The sequence below is a fragment of the Podarcis bocagei genome, assembly GCF_964188305.1.
Source record: "Podarcis bocagei genome assembly, chromosome: 7".
In the NCBI taxonomy this organism is placed as follows: Eukaryota; Metazoa; Chordata; class Lepidosauria; order Squamata; family Lacertidae; genus Podarcis; species Podarcis bocagei.
In genome coordinates this window covers 32478148-32499931 of record NC_138132.1, presented here as the reverse complement: position 1 = coordinate 32499931, position 21784 = coordinate 32478148, and the positions used below count along the sequence as shown (strand labels likewise).

Here is a 21784-nt window from a genome sequence, read left to right as displayed (position 1 = left end):
TCACAGCTTCTGCTCTTGTTAGCTTGGTGTGAGTGACAGACTAGACCCTCTGATTTGTTTTTAAAAGCAGTGCTTATAGAAGACTGAGCTGGGGCACTTTTAGTGACCAGTTCTGTCAGCAATGAAAGGCATCCCTTGCCCAAACATGGATCACTGTGAAAGGCAGGTGTGTTTGTGTGTGTGTGTGGGTGGGGGGGGATATCTGTCTATAAAATGAAAGTTGCTCTGAATGGTCAATGCTTGTTCTCACTTATGCAATTGCTCAAGAACTCCAGCTTGACCAACCACTCCAAAAATTATTGCTTAGAACAGGAATGGGAACTGGATCTGCCCAGCAGGCTCAATCCAGACCTCTCCCAATTCCTATGGGCTAGTTTGACATGTGGGCAGAGCATCACAATGACAGGTGAAGCATTCTCCTTTGCTCTTGTGGTTTGAAATCAAATTGTGCAGACTAATGAAAGCAGGGAGGTTGCTTTCAAACTGCACAGGCAAAGGAAGTGTCTCTCTTATGCTTCTTTTGTCTGTGTGGTTTGAAATCAAACCGCAGGGGCAAATAAAGTGGGGTTTGCAGCAACTGCTGATCAGATGCTCAGTGGCTGCTGCTTTCTTTGCCTGTATGCAATCCAACCATGCAGGCAAAGGATTTGCTGTATGTGTCAAGTAACTGTTCAGTACTGACAGCACATCTTGCTTGCCAAGGAACAACCAGGAGTGCATTTCAGGGGTCCTGATTATTCCTTTGCAGCCACCAATTTTCCTTGCCCGACCTAGGATATATCATGGAGTATCTGGGGGTGATTTGGGGGAAAATGACACTGTGGCCTGTATTAGAAACCCCTGCTATGCCTACAGGTAAATAGATATTTAAACTAATTTGCAATGCATGTTATTTACACTCTTCCAGTTTCTGAAGGTTGCTGCCAAAAGCAGCTGATGTGCACTTAAGACTGCACTCCTAAGCATGTCTCCTCAGCAATAAATTCCATTGAATTTAGTGACGCGTACTCCCAGGTAAGTGGGGTTAGGATGACGGTCTTTTTTCTGCTTCTTATTGTGAATTTCAAAAACCATTAGAATGCATCGCTCATTATTGTTGTTTACATATGAAAATAAATTATCCCTTGTTACCTGTAGATTTTATCTCTGCTCCTCAAAGTCCTAGCCTGTTAGTCAAAGTGGGGAGAACCATCTGAATTTGACTGCTCATTCTAAAAACTCATTTTAAAAACTCATTTTAAAATTAAACTTCTCCTTTTCTTCTCCTCCCACCCTTCCCTGGTGCCTGAGTGAGGGGAATGAGATTGTTAAACTAAGGTAGAGAGAGTGGCTACAATATTAACCTCACTTACCTGGGAGTTAGCATCACTGAATCAAAGAGGCTTATTTCTGACTAGACACGGTTAGGTTTCACGGTCATTAACTATGAAAGGGAACATGGAGGGGTGATAATTGATTTGCAGATATCTATTGATGGCTGAAAGGGAAATAATAGTTCTGCTCTATTCTGCCTTGGCCAGACCACACATGGAATAATGTTTATGGTTCTGGGTTCTACAATTTAAGAAGGATATTGACAAGCTGGAATGTGTTCAGAGAAGGGCAACCAATATGTTCAAGGGTCTGGAAAACTAGTCTTATGAGGAATAGATGAGAGAGGAGAAATGACAGCCATCTTCAAATATCTTAAGGGCTGTCACATGGAAAATGGAACAAGCTCTGGAGGGTAGGACACAATACAACGGATTCAAGTTACAAGAAAGGAGATCCAGAAGAACTTTCTGACAGTAAAAGCTGTTTGACAGTGGAATGGGTTCCCATGGGAGGTTTTTAAGCAGAGGTTAGATGGCCATCTGTTATGGATGCTTTAGTTGAGATTCCTGCATTACAAGACATTGAACTTGATGACCCTTGGGGTCCCTTCCAACTCTACAGTTCCATGATTCTATGAAATATGAATATCCATTGTGTGTTGCATAACATATATTTCTGCATTAGTGAATGAAATGGAACACCTGAGTGAGATCAACTACTTGCTGCAAAACAGAATATACCAGATGAAAGTGCAAATGAATATTGGAACACATTGCAGCATATTTGTCCATCCCTCATCATCTTTATCTTCTCATTTCTGAGCAGCTAAAATGCCAAGGTGGCAGCTAGCTTACTTCTGCAGGTTGGCTTGGGCTCTCTTATGCTCCAGGTTTCATTGGCTTGACAGTGGATGACACGGTAACCTGTGTAGTAGTACCCGGGGTCGCAGATCAACATTAGTTGTGCATTGTACTGGTACTGGGTCTCATAGATCAGCCTCCATCTACCATGCTCCACAGCAATGCTGCCAATATCAGGGCAGCTAACCGCTGAGCACCAGCCATGGAAAGAGAAGAAAACAAAATTAACAAAATTACCTGCAAGAAACCAGACCAAAGACCCACCACCACAGCTGAACATTGACCAGTATTGTGACCTGATGAAGCTTACAAGTAAGGCAAAATGGCTGCTTCTTCCACTGTTACTGAGCTCAAATATTTGGCAATGCATGAAAGTAGTTGTGAGTTGGTCACAGAGAGGGATGCTTGGAGGGAGCAAAAGGCAACACATCACAATTAGGATACTGCACCCTCATTCCAACCATTTAATGCTATCCATGTGACACTTGATAGTTTGTCATTGTTTAATGGTTTGTAAGATGCACTGGGAACCTTTTTCTGTCTGAAGTTTGGGTTTGTTTCCTTTTAAGTTCTAAACAAACAAACAAACAAACAAACAAACAGACATGGAAAATGAAATAGCTAAATGGACGAATAGCTTATTGGAAACTCTGTGATTGGAGGAAATATACATCCAGACCAGATGCTGAGGAGGACAAATGGCAAGGAAGGGTAGGTCTATCAGAGGTAATTAGCTGTGCAAACTGAAAAGGGAATCTCCTTATTCTTGAGCATCAGATGATAGGAACAGACTACAAAGGAAGGTTTATGCTTTCATGTCCTTCTTCAAGTCTCCCAAAGGAATGACTGGCCATTGATGGAAACAGAATGTTGAACTACACAGACCATTTGTCTGATTCAGCAGAGCTCTTGTATTCTTCTTAAATAATGCCAGATGTTTAGTTCAACAAACATATAACTCTCAAAAGGGAAACATTACATAAAAGGAGACTTACCCACGCATGGAAGAGGGTTATTGCCATTACTCCACTGCCCGTTTGTCAGGCACTCAATGCTGGATGTTTCCTGGGCTTGAAGGTGGAAACCCTGCTTGCACTGGAAGACTGCTTTGGTGCCCACTGTATATTCCTTGCCAAAAACGACCCCATTCTTTGGCGCTTTGGGAACTCCGCAGGAGAGGGCTGGGAAGGAAATGGTGAGGTGTGCCATCATTTGCACCTTACGTGAGTTTTTTGCTTCTCTAATTGGATTATTCCAAAAGTAGCCCTTCTTGCCTATCCACAACCTCCCACCCCAGAAGCACATGAAGCAGCAATGCTATGATTGCAAAATTTGGAATAAAAATATAGATCAATGCAAGTGGTAGAGGTAATCCACTCCTTCTCCTTGCCTCCCCAACAACTTTGACCAATGATTAAGCAGTTCCAAAGAAAGGGGTGGGGTCTGAAACAGCTGGCCCCGCTTCAGCACCTTATTTGCAGGCAAATAAAAATTAGGGGGCAGCTGTGTTGGTCATGATTCAACCATGAAACAATTTGGGGAGTCGGGGGAAGAAGGAACTTGCAGCTGCAGTGCAGAATGAGCTTCTTTAGTTTTTCTTTCTTCTTTTCTTTTTCGAAAGGAAAAAAGGAACTCTCCATAATTACAAGTCTCTCCCTTTAAACAAGGAAAGTATGAATTAAGTAGGTCCACCTGTAAAAACAAGCTGAAATTAATTCCCACCCTAGTCCTATTGCTGCCCAAATCATTTTGCCCCATTCTTTTATTTTGCTTTGTGGGTTTCCCCTGCCCCCCCCCCAACCCACATCCAAATGCCCAAAATGAAGTGAAAGGAGATCTGTCCTATTCCAGATCTGGAAGTGGCGTTGGCAGAACTACACCCGGTTGTATGATGCTTAAGTATCTGGTCTCAAAGGCAAATGAAGGCAAAAGAGAGAGTTCAAGCGCATGACACAAAAATCCAGACCAAGTTCAAATGGACAACAGGCAGTAGACAGGAATGGACATCTGGGGAAGAATTCTCATAAGCGCCTCGGTAGGGAGTGTCATATAGGTAGCAAATGACACAAAGTACACTGTAAGGATCTCACAGTGCCATAACTATGGGGGTGAGGGATGATAGCTGGGGGTTGTTTTTTTTTGCCCTGGATTAAACCTCCAGATGAGTGGCATTGAGGTTCCCAGGCTGTGTACATGTGTACACAAATGCATGCATGTGTATGTGTGCCAAACTGCGTCTCTGACCAGGTTGAAATAAAGCCCAGTTTTTTCACCCCTGGGGTCTCATTCCCTACAGTGGGGCCCCTAGAACCTCCCCATCCACTTGAAACAGTGCCAAATGCCCCACTCTTCCTTGGCATAAGGAGAATGAGAGCTGTTTAAACTTAGGATGTAATGAAGTGGCAGCTGGGATAAGGGGGAAAAAAGAGGCCTGCACAAACGGATCTCACTGGCCAGCACAAGGGTCATCAGTCGCATTCTGGCTTTGCAATGATAATTGTGTGCATGTCATCTGAGCCACTAAGGAGCTCAGCAAATCCTTTGGCAAGGCCAGGCGTCTAGACGGCTGCTTGTGATGAATACCAATTTCACACAGCAGCAGCAGGAACAGCAGCAAGCACAGCAACAGGCGCCTGGGAATCCTTGCCCCTTCCAGCTTCAGTGCTGTAATCTCTTTAACCTTCAGGTGTTATCTGATCAAAACAATCAGGAGGGCCTGGTATGCAGCTTATCCCCACCTCCCCATACAGTCTATTCCTTTTCTTTTCTTTCAAATAACTTTTCTGCCTGATTCTTCTGGACTTCTGCACACAGACTCTTCTCTCTCTCTTTTTTAGATACTCATTTTGTACATCCTGTCCATGCAAAACATGAGGGCCATTTTCCGATTGCAGGGCAGGACAACTGTGGAGCTGGCCCAGGCAAAGGGCTGTAGCTCAGTGTTACAGCATCTGTTTTGCATGCAGAAGGTCTTAGGTTCAATACCCAAGGGCACGTCTTGCCTGAAACCATGGAAAGGTTAGTGTAGACAATTCTGAGCTAGTTGGACCAGTGGTCAGACTCAGCATATGGCAGCTTTCTATGTTCTGAAATATCTGCTCAGAGCTCACACAGTAGACAGCTTATGCTGTCCCTCAGCCCATCTGCTCAGGAGTCAGAGGGGAATTTGCCCCATCCGTATAAATCAAGGAAATACTAGTGTCAGGGCCGGATGAGGGTGTGTGTGGCTGTACCTGAACCCAGACTTAGAACATATATTCTCCAGCTCAGCATCCCTCAGTCAAAGCTTGAAGCCCAAATTGCAGCAGACCACTTTGTTATTCATGCAAGGGCAGCAGACTGGCGTGGATTAGAGAAGCTTTTAAATGCAAACTGTATCAAATTTCTCCCCCATCCCTAACAACACTGGCCAAAGTCAGTGGGAACGATCCCCCATCCCTAACAACACTGGCCAAAGTCACTGGAAATGATGCCTTATGAGGAACGGCTAAGGGAGCTGGGCATGTTTAGCCTGGAGAAGAGGAGGTTAAGGGGTGATATGATAGCCATGTTCAAATATATAAAAGGATGTCATATAGAGGGGGGAGAAAGGTTGTTTTCTGCTGCTCCAGAGAAGCGGACACGGAGCAATGGATCCAAACTACAAGAAAGAAGATTCCACCTAAACATTAGGAAGAACTTCCTGACAGTAAGAGCTGTTCGACAGTGGAATTTGCTGCCAAGGAGTGTGGTGGAGTCTCCTTCTTTGGAGGTCTTTAAGCAGAGGCTTGACAACCATATGTCAGGAGTGCTCTGATGGTGTTTCCTGCTTGGCAGGGGGTTGGACTCGATGGCCCTTGTGGTCTATTCCAACTCTGTGATTCTGTGATTCTATTCTATGATTCTAAGTCAGGGGCCATCAACACACACCCTTATTCCTTTCTGTACATAAGTTATGCAGGTGTTGAACACTACATGCAAATATCTGTATAAGTGGACAGCCCAGGTATTTGTGTATGCTGTTTAATATACATACATGAAACCATAGTGCAAAACTATCAGGATGATGATGCTCAGCTTGGTCTCTCAGCTTGAACTTCATAACTAGGAACTAGTGCCTGAGCTTGCTTTGTCTTCTCTCCCCCCCTTCCCCCCCTTTTTTCCTCCTCCCTTCCAGTCCCTGAGGGCATGGGCTGTCTTATCACTGATATTTGTAAGTGGCTTTGGAAAGCACATTTTCACCTTAAGAGCAAAGGTAAAATGCTTTAGATATATAAATGGTATAAATATTGTGGTGCATTATATATATATATATATATATAGAGAGAGAGAGAGAGAGAGAATGAGAATGCTATTAGTTTGTTATAATAAAGACTTTTTTCAAGTTGTTACAGCAGCCCAAATGCTCTTTCTTTTCTTTTTTTAAAAAACCCCAGCAACGGTGTTCTGAAATCTGAATTCCAAACCATTCCCCGCTCCCCCACCCCACCAAAAGTCAGAATGAATGATCACAATTTTACTTGACTGCAGACATTTTGGCCCCTCTTGAGTTATCTGCTCCATAACTGTGATACTCTACACTTTAATTAACCATCTTTTAACATCTGGCATGCTTGCTTCTATTGCCCTGCATAGCTTCCAGTTGGATGATCTCCACTAATTCTATGTCAATATACAACCTAGTTAGTCTGAGCGCAGGCCTGTCCAGACCAGCTGCAGCTCACCAAAAATTTCATTAAGCCACTAAAGGCAGCCCTTGACTTCACTTCTACCACAGATGGTCAGGCAGAAATGGACTCTGCTACTAGTTCATCAGAGAAGGTGGAGGCACCCCTTTGGCATCAAAATGACATCCCAGTTTGCAAAATTTGGCAGAATGTGGTATGATGAGTCTTTGTTTACATGCAGCAGAGAAACCTGGTTTTTCAGGATGGTAATAAATTTCCCATCTGCTCCTCCACAATACCCAGCAGAGAGTACTGCTCTCCAGGAGTGATGTAAAAGCAGACCAAAATATATGGCTTTTTGAGGGGAGAAGCTAGAGTGGGTATTTTCCTCGGAAAGAGATCCTACAGTCTTCAACTGGGAGACACCTGCTGGCATAGTGGTATTTTTAACTGTGATGTGCTAAGGAAATGAATCAGGAATCAGGACACAGATTTGAAAGTGCCAATAAGCCACTAGCAAACACAACAACAACAACAACAACAACAACAACAACAACAACAACAACAACAACAACAAAACAAACAAATCAACAACCCACAAACAGAGAAGGTTGTTGAGCCAGGAGGAACTGGCTTCTATGTTTTTCATGTTTCAACTACTTTTCCATGTGCAAGAGCACACAAGCATCTAGAGAACTGCTGGGGAGGGTAAGTGGGCTGGCTGGCGGCAGGCAGCTCCTCTTGGCTCATTTCAAACCAAGTGTGGGTTAAATAGATAATTCAGGCTCCATGGAGCCAAGGAGCTCAGCCCTCACTGATCCTACTCCACACCAGAATGAAGCACATTGACTCTCAAAAGAAAAATGGGAATGGTGTCTGTCTATTCAACACTGAGAGTGCATGAATTTATATTCCATGGCAAGTGGTGTCTATTTGTTCCTTGGGCTACATCAACCTGCTTTCAAACCTGGAGCCCTCCAGAGGTTGTTGGATTCCAACTTCCACCAGCCCCAGTCAGCATGGCCAATGGTCAGATATGATGGAAGGCTTCAGGCTCTGGGGAGGCTGAGGCCCATCAGAATAGAGTAGTTGCCTTGGGTCCCCACTGTGGAAGGACATGTGGATCCAGATTTGGCCTCCACAGTCACTTATGGACTCATTGTTAAAACGGTGTTTATGGAAGGCAATCTTACTCGGCTATGAGTGATCGCCAAAGAAGAAGAAGAAGCCCATCACATATAAATACGTATTTTGAGAGAAAATACATATTTAAATACATATTTTGAAATGGTTTTTTAAATGTAGCAATTGATAGAGACTTGGAAAGAAGCCTGCAAATTACTAGCCCACCAAGAGGCTAGTAGCCAGCATGCTGGCTATGGCAGAGGGGAAACTCAGTCCTCCTTGGAAGAGGGATAGTAGTCCATCTGTGTTTTCATGCTGGTTCTGGGGAAAGGGACTTTTTTCCTCCATGGCTACCCCAGAAAGCAAGTTGGCAAGAAAGCAAGTTCCTTCCTTCCTTCCTTCCTTCCTTCCTTCCTTCCTTCCTTCCTTCCTTCCTTCCTTCCTTCCTTCCACCAAGACAGCGCATTCACTCACATCAAATCCCAAGCACTTCCTTACATGTAGATCATTTAGCCACAACCAAATGCAATGCCTTGTGACTTTACTGTGCTGTGACAGTGAAATACACACTTCACAGCAAAACTGCCAAGGTAAATCACAAGTCCAGAGAAACCTGGAAAGAGTTTTCAGTAAGCAGCAAAAGTGACCACTGGCAACAACTTGACATGATAATAATAATAATAATAATAATAATAATAATAATAATAATAATAATAATAATAATTTTCTCTCTAATATTTCATGTGCTGCTGTATGAACTATAGCTGTAGGAAGCTCAGCTGGAACTTTCTTCATTCCCCAAAAGCGGCACACGTTGCCACTTGATTTTTTAAAAAAATCTTTTTATAACGTCTCAGGAGCTGGCATTATTCAATGGAATATGCCCTTTCAGGGCAGTCAGTGCTTTGGGGATGGTGGGATGATAATTGCTGCACATTATCACTTGGCTGCCCTGGGTTCCGGCAGCTAAAAATCAGCTGGCTCTTCATTTCAGAAGACACTGATAATTAATTCCTGCTTTCACAGGTGGAGATGTGCTCGCACCGGTGGTTTTTTTTAACATGTCGCTCCCAGTGGGATTTGAAAGAGTTGCAGTTACCATGGTAACCCCAGCCTAGTGCTGAGTAGGCCGCACCACCCAGTTCTGCTGCTCTACTCAAAACTAGCTGCTTTCATCCCACTTCTGTTAGACTGGGCTCTCTTCTTTTTCAGTGAGAAGGAGGTACTGTAAGATTCTTGCAGCGATGCCCTACTTAGACTACTGGTGGATGTTTAGTCAGAAACACTTGATTAAAGATCTGATAATCCAGTTGTTCTTGTGTGACAATGGATTTTGCTGATCTAGCAGAAACTCTTTTTGAATTCCCTTGAACTTCCCTGTAGATTTTGCTCAAGGAGAAACTTTCAAATTCACTTTGACTCCCATTTAGGGGGCCGGGGGAAGCTGCGGATGACTGAGAGGTGGTTGGATCTTTTTTCCTCCTGGAAAATTCCATTAGGCTAGTTGCTCCTTTTGGGGGGCTTCTCTCAAAATGTTTCATGTGAGGAAAACAACCCAAATTTGCTTTAGATTGGGATTGTAACTTGAGGGACTGGTGAGAACTTGGGACAGCCTTGAAAAATATCACTCTCCTGTCTCCTGGTTGTTGTTGTTGTTTTTACATCTGGCCTTAAGTTTAGATAGCCAAACCATGGTTTATTAAACTAAGATTTGTTTGATCATCTGGACCCTATCCAGTAGCTTAACTATGGTTTGTTTACTGTCAACAAACCACAAGCTGAAGCCATAGTTTGTTGGAGGCTTATGAACCAGGGCTCATAAGACCTATATAAGAACTATAGCTTAGTGTTACATGTGAGCCCAGGACATTTCCTTAAACATGGCTTGTTTGGCGACCCCACCCCAAATGGTCATTAAACTATAAAAGCATGGAGCAAGAACAAGCCAAGCTTCGGAGAAGAAACCATGTCTTGTTTAGTCACCTTTAGGACAACTCATTATTAACCCATGACTAAACAAACCACAACTTAAACAAAACATGGCTTAGTGTTACACACAAACACAGCAATTGTGGCAGAGAAAATGGGACAGTAGGCCAAAGCGAATGGTCTCATATCATCTGAGGCTGGATCAGTGCTGAAGCTAAGCAGCTGTGGATCTGAAGGATCCCCTGGGTAGGTGGCCACTTGGAGTGTAAGAGCAGAATATTAATAACAATATTGCAACAAGAAGAAAAAAATGGGAAGATGAAAAGTGAAAACCATCATTTTGCTTGAATTGCAAGTCCAAGAAAAAGAGATGTGGTTGTGAACCTTTGGACACCTTCGAAAAGATAATTCTTGTGCTTCAGACCTCTAATTTATGCAATATAACAGCCCATTTTCCCCCACTCCAAAAATATATGTAGAGCAGGGTAAATCATAAGCTTAAATAAACAATAGAAATAATGTGTTCATTTCACAGCTTCTCCCTTGCCTACCTTGGCACAGAGGAATGGCTTCATTCCAGTGGAAGTAACCCTGTGGGTGCCTTGAACACATCGCAAAGCTGTGACCCACAAGGCGGTAGCCGACATCACAACCGAACTGGATGGTGCTTCCTGGCTGCAAACCAGTGTGGCTGAGAATGGAACCGTGGAGAGGAGGTGGAGGGAGGCTGCAATAAGGGGCTAGATAAGGGAGAAAGGAAGAAAACACACCCACAAGAGTGTGAGAAAAACATGAATTGCTTTTGCTCACATATACATAAATATTGCTACACAGAAGCTGGGTTCAGATGACCCCACCTACAGGCACTGAAAAAATACCACAGGCTGGGCCCTGCCTCCTATGTATTCAGCTGGTGTGTGAAAGGTCTCTGTACATTTACACACATAGATCTTCTTTTGATGGTTGCCAAACATGCTGATGGCAGAGGGTGTGGTCACTGGATGCCTTGGGGGCAGGGAATGGCATAGCTCATGTGGTCACACAACCCCCTGAACCCTTGGAACACACACAACTGTGTTGTCCAGAACAATTTCTTTAGTTTAGTTTTCAAAGCCCTTTAGTATCTTGATTGCTTGTCACTGAACTGTGCCCAACACATCCGGATATGTATTTATTTCTGCCCCACCCTCCAGTCTGAAAGGAACCCCCAGCTTGTTTACAAGAGGTAATAAAAATAAAATTAACAACTGCTCAGACCATTAAATTCAAGCAATTAAAGTCACTGTATCAACCATAAAACCAGTAAAAAAATAATAATGTGGATATCTGGCATCTGTATCAACAATGCAATGATGTTAGGAAGTGTGGCAGCACAAATTACAACTGTGGCTGAACATTTATTATAAATGTTAGGGAAATGTACCAGTAGAGGAGATTGTCAGGTCTGGGGGCTAAATGCAGCTCTCTAGACCTCTCTAATTAGCCCTCAGTGACTTCTTTTTCCTGGATGGAATGTGTCCTTGAACTCTGATCATGCCTCGTGTATCATGCCTTGATGGAGGATGGAAAGATTGGTGTGGGTCTGGAGAAACCTTTGATTTTTGCATGGCTGAAATGTAGCTCATTGCACATTGCTCTTTTTTCTTTTTTTTTTGCCCTGGCCCAACCTACCACTGGCGTGTCCCATCCCTCCATCCCATGAAGAACGAGGGCTGAAAAAGATTCCCCACCCTTGAGATGTATGCTGAACATTGTGGAGCAAGGAAGTCAAAAGTGTATGTTAAGACCACCAGATTAATCTGGGCTGGTGCAGTGTAAGGAAGGGAAAAGGTGTGGAGTATGAAGAGAGGTGGAATATGGGATACATCTTTCCGCATTATAGTTAGTTGATTTCTGATTTTCACTTCTCTCAGCACATCTCCCTGTAACATGTAGCTTGGGCTTCATTGTTTGTTTCAACAAACACCACAATGAGAGGATGCGGAAGGAGAAGAAAATGAGAATTGTACTGGTTTGCTAGCTAGCATTTAGTTATTAGCTTCAACAACTAGTGCCCGGCAAAAGGTCTAGAACAGGGGTGGGAAACCTCAAGCCCAGGGGCCAAATGTGATCCTCCAGCCTCTCCATCTTTCCCTAGGGACTCTGTCCAGGCCACAGGCCCTTCCCCACCACACATTCTCTTCTCAGGCCAGACCCCTCACTGCCTTCACACCCTTTCTTGAGTGCTTTTGCCTGGTAGGAATCTGCTCTTGAATTCTGATAACGCCTCTTGCTTGCTTGGACAGAGAGGCATAATAGTGTTTGACAGGCAGAACCACCTCCTGGCTGGTTGAAAGTAATATGGCAGGGAAGGGACTCAGGTTAAGGGCATCCTGAGGTTGGCTGAGCACAGCCCCTTTTTCATCCATGCACCAGCTTCTACTGGGAGAGGGTGTATGTGCACGGAATCTAGCCTACTGTACAATGTGCATCTGCTGCTGTGCCCTTTTTTACCTTTGACCTTGCCCACATATGGTATGTGGCTCCCCAAAGAGAATGTGACCATTGGACGGAAATAAATGTTCCCAGCCCCAGTCTAGAAAGACAATATTAGAACAGACACGGCTATATAACATAAACAGGCCTGAGATGGCATCCAATATATTTCTGCTTGAATTTGCTTTTGTGCCTCTGTGTTGTGTTGTGTTGTGTTGTGTTGTGGGGGATGGGTGAAATGCCATGATAAATTGCCAATTAAAAAGGAAAGGAAAGGAATTGGATTTCCCAAAAGAGAAACAGCAGCTAGTTTCACCATTAACATTTTCAATGTGGGTGTTTTTTACACTGGTCTTGGTTTCATATGAAGTTTAATTACTCCGCCTGTATAAAAGCAATTACCGGGTGTTTGGCAAAGAGTCCCTTTAAAATTAAACAACGCAGTCTTGGAATGAAGCATATTTTAATTACTTAATGAAAAGCAATCAAACTCGGGACAGGGACACATATAAATGTGTCATAAATAAGTTAATACTGTTATTCCATAAATGAATGAATTAATATTTAATTGGCAGAAATTATGTTTTGGTTGCGTTGCTGAATGAACACAGAAGCTTTGTTCCTCCGAGATTGCTGTGTGTTACTTTTCATCTCCTGGCTGCCATTTAGAGTCCCAAACAGAGTATTTCTGTGCACCTCAAAGGCTCAAAGCAGAGGAAGGGGGGGGGGTAAGAGGCAGAAAGTGGCCCCAAGTTTGAGAACAAGAAAATGTAGGATCTTAAAATATACAACAGGCTTATAATAACCTGTAAACAACGAGAGTGGGACCATACTCACACCACATATTTAAAGCACCATGTAACCACTTTAAAAAGCCATGACTTTCCCCAAACAATTTTGAGAGCTGTAGTTTGTTCAGGGAACTGGGAATGGCTGAGAAACCACCTATCCCCCCCAACGAGCTATAATTCTCAGAGTTATTTTTATATATATTAAATTTGTATGCTGACCTTCATCTGAAGATCACAGAGTGTTTCGTAACATAAAATTACAAAATGAGAACACAAAATACATAATAATAAAAACAAACTAATAGCTCCCATCCCATAAACACATTACGTCAGGCTTGATCCAGGTGACTGAGCTGGGATATAAGGGTTCAGGTGGCCCCAAAGGTACCCTGGACCTAAGTTGTTCAGGGATTTGTAAATTAATGCAAGGGTTTTGAACAGGCATCCCCAAACTCGTTCCTCCAGATGTTTTGGGACTACAACTCCCATCATCCCGAGCTAAACAGGACTAGTGGTCAGGGATGATGGGAATTGTAGTCCCAAAACATCTGGAGGGCTGAGTTTGGGGATGCCTAGCTTTGAAGCTGGGCTTGGTGGTAGATGGGCAGTCAGTGCAGATATTTTAACACAGGGGTCAGCAAACTTTTTCAGCAGGGGACCGGTCCACTGTGCCTCAGACCTTGTGGAAGGCTGGACTATATTTTTTTCCGGGGGGGGGGGCGATGAATGAATTCCTATGCCCCACAAATAACCCAGAGATGCATTTTAAATAACAGGACACATTCTACTCATGTAAAAACACGCTGATTCCTGGACCGTCTGCCGGCTGGATTTAGAAGGCGATTGGGCTGTATCCGGCCCCCGGGCCTTAGTTTGTCTACCCATGCTTTAACATGTTATTGGCCAGGTACTGCCCCCTCCCAGCAATCTGGCCACTGCATTTTGCACCAGCTGGAGCATCCAAACCAGCCCTGCACAGAGCACATTGTAGTGATCCAGCCTCGAGGTTTATTCAAGACAGCATGCATAGGATTTGCAGTCTCAGTTACATGGGGAATCATTTAGCTAAAGAAAATGGGTTGAGCTATTTTTGTGCACGAGAACAGGATACTGGAGTTCTATTAATAACTTCAGATTGCAAAAAAAAGCCCCAAACAAAACTGAGCATAAATTTCTCAGCTCGTTATCACTACTTTATGCATCAATACACATGTCATTTCTATCCCTGCTATTTACTAACCTGAATAGCGGATTCTGAAGCCCTTTCTGCTATAGGCGTGGTCAGAGGACCAGTGGAGATAGACTCTGTTGCCAGAACTGGTTACTGTTAGGGGAGCAGAGTAATTCCCACTTAGGGACAGCAATAATGGACTGTGGCCTGAAGGACCTTGAAGAAAGATCAGACAAACAAAATATAATAATATATAATAAGCCCTTCCACATCAAGCCATGGGTACATATAGTTTAGCTGCATTTTGTTTCAACCTTCGTCAGCCAGTGCCTCTTGAAGCTCAGAAACTGTACCTAATGAAACAGCTGTCTCCTCTTGTTTGTCTCTAGGACTTGGTATTCAGGAGTAGGAAGCCTCCAAAAGTGGGTGCTTCACTTAGCTAACATAGCTAATACGGATTGATAGACCCATCTTCCTCCATGAAGTAGTTTAATTTCTCCTTCTAATAGCAAGCTCATATGGTGAGGGCCAACAAATTTGAAGCCCAAACCCGGCCACTGAAAAGCAAGGGGGAGGTATCAGCACGCTTGAGGGGATCCTCAAGTTTTGCAGAACTACAAACGTTCTTTAGGGAACCTAAAAATTGTTGGTAATTTAGATGATATTTGCATAGTGGATTAAGCCCAGCAAATTGGTGAGGAAAAAGGACTGGAATGTGACAGAATTGGAGATTATTATTATTAATATTATTATTTAAACAGCACACTTTCACAGATGTGATTATGTTGTGCATAGCATAAAGTACAGTAGGCTCATAGGCACAGGAAAACATTGCAGTGGTACTTCGGGTTACATACTCTTCAGGTTACATACGCTTCAGGTTACACACTCCGCTAACCCAGAAATAGTGCTTCAGGTTAAGAACTTTGCTTCAGGATGAGTACAGAAATCGGGCTCCAGCGGCACGACGGCAGCAGGAGGCCCCATTAGCTAAAGTGGTGCTTCAGGTTAAGAACAGTTTCAGGTTAAGTACGGACCTCCGGAACGAATTAAGTACTTAACCTGAGGTACCACTGTATATACCTTATGCCTGGGGAATGTCAGAAAGAGGGGGGAAATGTGACCAAGAGCACTATTGACTGAATGTTTCAGGAGGGCCTTCCAATGGGGATAAGGCTGCTTTATGTGCTTACAATTTTGAGTACTTTCAAATAAGAAGGCTGTATTGCAAAATGATCTCACTGAGCTAGAAGAGTAAGGAGGGGGGAAAAGGGAGGCATGGCAGATGCTTCCTGAAAAGCCCCAGACTAGGACTAACTAAAGCTTGACCAATATATATATACATAAAGGCTGTCTCAATAGAGAATTACTAGGTTGATAGCAAACATTGGTACTGAGATTTATCTTTATTAAGAATTAGTCTTAATAAAATGAGGTAATCACAGATGCTCATAAGAAAGGATGGAAAATTGGTTTGTGAATCTTGCTGAGGCCTGTTAGATCTTTGCTTATGTGTAGCATTTGCTTAGACATGACTAAGACAATGGGTTTTGGTGAATATCTTGGGTATTTTAGATGGCAGTTTTATTCCCTCCCCCAGAACACTGTGATTGGAGTGCCTTGGGAAAACCATTCACTGAGATTAGACCTAGATGTCAAAATGAAAGACACACAGGGCCAGCCTGCCCATGAGGCAAGGTGAAGCAGTGGCCTCAGCATAGCAGGCTCTGGGCAGCTGAGAGAGGGCAGATCCAGCCTTTGAGAATGCCACTTACCATCTCCTGCACTTGTCAGCCGCCACCACCACCTCCTCCTCTTCTGCTGTGCACCTGCATGCCATGAGTGAGTTGCATGTGTGTGCATGCGGAGGCTGTGGCATATGCATGCATGTGAGCAGCAGGTGAATGCATGCAGCATTTTCTGTTTTGCATCTTGCAGCAAAACATCCTGGGTGGCCCTTCACTCACAAACTCTCTGCTCCCTCCCCACTCAATCATTTCCTTAGTCAGCTTGGTTTTGCTTTAAAATAAAAATAAAAATGCAGCAGTCAATTTCAAAATGTAGCTTTTTTTGGTGGGGGGGGGGCACCCAAGTCCACAGAGCAGTATGGGATTTTAGGGAGTCCCTGATCCAACTTGAAATGCCTTGTTAACAGTGCAATCCAACTCAGGAATGTGAAAGACTTACTCAAAGCACCCCTGCTTGCCTTGTAAATCAGAAAGTACACAGAGGCAACACACACCTCTGCCAGCGATTCTCTCAACACAATTCTTTGATTTTATAAGGCTGTATACCTTCTACTTCGTAAGTTATTTTTCTTTTAATGACCTGAACAGCTCAAAATTTCCCAATCATCCTGGTGACTCACCATCAAAGATGCCAAACTCATCATACTGCTTCTCACTCAAGAAGTACTCGACAGTGAAGGTGATGTTGTATTCTGGCTCCACCTTGACCACCCAAGAGCAAGTCTGAAAGTGAGGGTAGCTGCCTGTGAAGGTCGGACTCAGGATCACTCCCATGGAGTCTGTGCGGACCTCATTCATTGGGCAATGAACTGATTGGTGCAAAAGAAAGCAAACACAGAACATCACTTTGTGCCAATGCTACAAAGAAACAGCAGCAGGACAGTAAATATACCTGCAAGGGGCTTATAGGGACATAGAAAGTCAAATTCTTGGTCCACCTAGACTGGAATAAGAGAATTCTGTATGCAAAGCAAGTTGTGAAAACAATAAAATATTTGGGTGGAGGAATGCTCATGAAAATTCATCAGCACTTCAGTGTGGATTTCTCCTTTTGTATGCAATTTTGCCTAATATACATTTTGCAATGCAATTTCCACAAGTTTTTTTTTTGTATTTAGTTTTCACAAATATATATAAAGTACATATTCCATTTTACGCACACTTTATCCAGCTATATACAGCTTTGTATACATTACTATGCTAAATAACTGCACTGCAAAATTCAGAGAAATTCACATTTTGAAGGATGGCTGTATTTTGGTTTGCATGTTGCTTCAGAAAATGCTAGTCAGTTAGGTTCATCCCTAGTGCAATCTGAATCAAATGTCTCTCCCATCACTACTTCATGGGCCCTTCCTACTTTGGAAGGATCATGTACAAAATTATACCAAATTTCTTCTTATTCCTAATTTCCACAAGAGATTATCAGTCTGCAAGTTTTAGGAACACTGTAATTAAGGTATCATCAATCTCTTCCATCAAGCTTCTGTATAACTGCTGTATCTTTTGATATTTTTATGTGTTTAATATAGCTGTTGTTTGTTTTGCATTTAGTACACTTAGAAAAGATTTTAAAACTAACAAAAAAATCCACCAAACCCCATTTACTGCCTGGTAGTTCCTGTCTCCCCTAGGGCCCTTCCAAGAGCCACAGTAACCTCTAAAAGACTTACCTTCACAAGTTGGGGGAGGCCCTTCAAACTGGAGGTGAGTACCAAGCCTACAGGTCAGGATCTCATTTCCAACCAAGGTGAAGCCAGGAAGACACCGATACCTAATTATATCACCTGGGGAAGGAGACAAGGGAGTTCAAAATGAATTTCAACAGCAGAAGGGGCAAATCCCCCAGTGAAGAAAATCAGATTGTGGTCAAACTAGACAGAATGACTTACTGAAGGACAAGTCTGTAAATTCTGGTTTCACTTAGTTTTTACGGTGTTAAGTTCAGTTCTCTACATTTCCACAACAGTCCCAGTGGCGTAGCGTGGGGGGTGCAGGGGGGGCCGGCCGCACCGGGCGCAACATCTGGGGGTTAGGGTTAGGGGGCGCAAATCCACGGGTTAGGGGGTGCAAATCCACGGGTTAGGGGGCGCAAATTACTTGCCTTGCCCCGGGTGCTGACAACCCACGCTACGCCACTGAACAGTCCTCATGAAAATTCACCAGCATTTTAGTGCAAATTTCTCCACATACTGGCATGCATTTTTGCCTAATATAGGCATTTTTGCAAGCAAAAAAGTCCTCCTGCGTTATTGCTTCCTCACCTTTTTTAATGCAAGAAATCCTTGTGCCACAGTTGTGCCCTTAGAGAGTTGTGCCCTTAGAGAGTTGTGCCCTTAGAGAGTACTGCCACAAAAGGCAGCAACGTAACATTTATTGAGTTACTTTGCAATGGCTTCTCCAGCTCTCTGTGGCAACCAGACATTCACTAGCCAAGCCTCATTGCTCTCTGTGTCTTTGTCTGGTGAGGTTTCCCCTCACTTTGCTTCAACCCGAGGCCCATTTATCTTCCAAATCCCGCCACTGCTGCAACGAAGGAGATCCATCCCCCAAGCCTGGTTCTAAATCAACAGCTGAATGAGGTGGGTGAGTCCTGGCTTGCTAGGATGGTCCGAATGTGTAAATCACTTTTACTTTGCATGCAAAACACTATCATGGAGTCGCCTAACAACTCTCAGCACAACCTGACATGCTGAAAAACCTGTCAGCTTGGTCTGCAGGACCAAGGACAGCAACTAGGCAACTCAGCCTGAGTTAATTAATTACACATTCAACATTCACCCCGTACATTTAAAACACTCATATATCAGCCATGTCTCTCCCCCCCCCAAGTATCCTGGGAACTGTATTCTGTTAAGGAAAATACAGAAAACACCACAGAGCAAGTGCCAGGGATTCAAGTCATGCAGTCAATACCTATGTTGTAATCCTCATTCTCTGTGATGATCTCAGCATTGGGGACCATGGTTGGAGGTTGGCATCTAGAAAGCTGATAGGCTGAGAAGAGAGGGGAATGAACAAGATATGTCACAATTCCAGATTGCTAACTATATGGACTTGCATGTGCCTTTTGTGTTTAAAGGCAATAAATGTGAGCATTTAAATCTGTCTCAGGAAACCAGAAGCCACAGGTCTGAAGATCTATCTCATCTAACCTACCTGAGACAGATCCTACCCATCCCCACCTCCAAATGCAACCTGCTTCGTCTTTTTGTTGTTGTTGCTGCTGTGCAAGGACAAAACCTTTTTTTAAAAAAAGTAGGTTTGTAGCACTATAGAAACCAGCCATGCCAGGCATGTGAAACCTGTGCCCCTCAGACGTTTGGTGCATTATAATTCCCATCATCCCTGACAACTGGGCATGCTGCTAAAGTTTAGCAAAGGGTGGGCTTTCGTATGCTCTGGCCGCGGATACTTTTCAATGAGGAATGCAGCTTATCAATGCTTAAATAAATATGTAAATGACACTTTGCCCGACAAATGTTGCATGCAATGGTTTAAAAAGACATATATATCATAGCAGATGTCAGCATGTCAGTGAGCTGTACAGACCGTAATAGTGAATCGCAAAGACTCCTCCGTTGGCCACGTCGCTGTAGAATTTTAGGAGGACTTGGTTGGAAGAGCTTTGGGTGGCTTTCTTAGCAGAATTTCCTGTAAAAACACCCAGTTGTGGGGCTGTCTGCTGAGGACCATCCCTAAAGAGAAAGAAGAAAGATGAATGGAAAAAAAACAAGTGCACGGCAACTGCATGGGTTAAAGTGAGAATGCTCTGCATCAGAGGCTGGCTCCCTGTGCCTCCCACCCAAAAGCTCCAGATGCCTTATTTATTGCAGGTTTGAATGACTATCAGCAGGTTTAGGGCCTTCGAAGAGGATGTGGGAACTGTAACTGTGCAGGGTCACAATAATGCAGGCTTCCTGCCCTTTTCCTCCTTCTATACCTCTAGAGCAGATTTGGGGAGGGCATGGAGTTTGTGCAGGGTGTGGGTTTCCACTGCACAAGCAGAAATCCTTGTGTTGTTGAAACACATCAACCATGGTTTTGACTCTTCCACACTCATGTGACCTCTACTCAAGTTGATTTACCATTGTTGGGCTTTCTCAGTCCGCATGTCCTTCTTACCAGACGGTGATGAAGTCATTATATGGCTCTGTTTGCAGCAAGGTGAAGTTGAGGTAGATGCCATATCCAGCCAACACCGTAAGAAGCCACGTGCAGTCCTGGGAACTGGGATACTGATTGGGAAAGCCTGGAGAGTAGATAGTGCCATTGTGTGCAGTGATGTTTCCTCCACAAGGAACTGCATGTTGATTGACAGGAAAGAGAAAAAGAAGTCTAGTAAATTCCTGCATCGCAGCGGGTTGGACGAGACAATGGCCAGGGGCCCTTCCAACTCTACAATTCTATAGATAAATAACCTTCCAAATCAGGAGTGGCCTGATTTTGGTACGGCATCACCTACCTTTTCTCTCCATGAACTTTCAACTCATTAGTCAGGATCACGTCTAATAAGAACAGTCATATTCAAAAACTTTGCCTCTTGCCCTGTGGCAGACTTACTGAAGCAAAGTGATCAAAAGAGCAGCTAGGAAGGGATTGTATAATGGGATAGATTAGACCTTTCCTAGCCCCTTGAGAGAAACCACAGTAAAAAGGGGGGTGCAAGATAGATTCCATTTCAGTGCTGTCACTATTGTTATTGGGCTTCATTGTATCTGTCTTCTAATGAATAAGAAGGGAGAACATTAAACCTTGTTAAAGGGGTGTCCCAGAATATCCCTATATTTAGGGATAGTTCACCATCCCAGGTATGACACTCCAACTTTACAGGGGAGGTATGGTCATCCCAGTGGCTGAGGGGAACAAAGTCCCTGTGCAGTTCCTTGAAGTTCCTTAATCAAAAGATTGTCCGAAGAATGTGTTGCTCATAAAACCAGCGTTTTGGAATCATGGCAGCCCCCCAGGCTGGGTGGTTGAGAAGCGTGTGCTGACAAGCCATCCCCGAATCCATGGGGTTTGACTGCTGGAAAGCCATCTCTCAGCAAGTGGAGCAGCAAGGAGTTAGTCATTAAACTTACTCCAGCACAGCAAGATGGATGTCAAAGGCACAAAGCAAGAAGGTGATCAAAGCCCTGTTCCTTCCACCTTATTTATACTGCTGCTTGGCTCCTAGTTCTGCTCAGACTTTGATGGCTGATTGAATGTGAAAAGGCAAAAGCTCACTTAGAACAATAAAACTCCACTCTAATCATCCTAATGGAGGTGGGGGTGTCCAAAAGGAGAAGAAGGGAGAGAGATCAGGAGAGGAAAGGCTGCCTTCATAGGGGAGAGGGGAAGGGTTCAGCAGTCGTATCTCGGGGAAAAATATAATGGCTTGTTTCAGATGTAATGTGAAACGAGGTCAGCTCAAGGCATTTTGCTGCCCAAGGGCCAGATCAAGATGGTGCCCACTCCATGTCATGTAGAGAAGCCAATTGGGATGGCAGATGAATATTGCTTCTACATCAGTGACTGGAAAGCCAATTTCTACCACACCTGAAAGCAGTAGGTTAGTTTAGAGGCTCAAGGGAACACAAAATTTCACCCTCTAATACTTTACCAACTACTGCCCCCCTCCCAGCATCTGCCACCTGACTCTGCCTAATGGTAGGGCCCAACTTGATGCTAAACCATAGTTTAATGTTACGTGTATGAGCAGAAGCAAGCTTTATGCTTGTGTTTT

General features: G+C 43.7%; 1 protein-coding gene across 12 annotated transcripts in view; it reads right to left on the bottom strand.

The window, feature by feature from the left end:
• CSMD2 (CUB and Sushi multiple domains 2) overlaps positions 1-21784 on the bottom strand; it is a 492033-nt gene that overhangs the window by 43703 nt on the left and 426546 nt on the right. For all 12 annotated transcript variants that reach the window (XM_081199993.1, XM_081199989.1, XM_081199994.1 and 9 more), the window contains 9 exons: positions 20185-20362; positions 19612-19757; positions 18976-19056; positions 17733-17846; positions 16680-16868; positions 14381-14527; positions 10426-10614; positions 3170-3355; positions 2169-2363 (listed from right to left, as the gene is read on the bottom strand). In XM_081199993.1, coding sequence (XP_081056119.1) covers positions 2169-2363; positions 3170-3355; positions 10426-10614; positions 14381-14527; positions 16680-16868; positions 17733-17846; positions 18976-19056; positions 19612-19757; positions 20185-20362 — 1425 coding nt within the window. The remainder of the gene's footprint in view (positions 1-2168; positions 2364-3169; positions 3356-10425; positions 10615-14380; positions 14528-16679; positions 16869-17732; positions 17847-18975; positions 19057-19611; positions 19758-20184; positions 20363-21784) is intronic.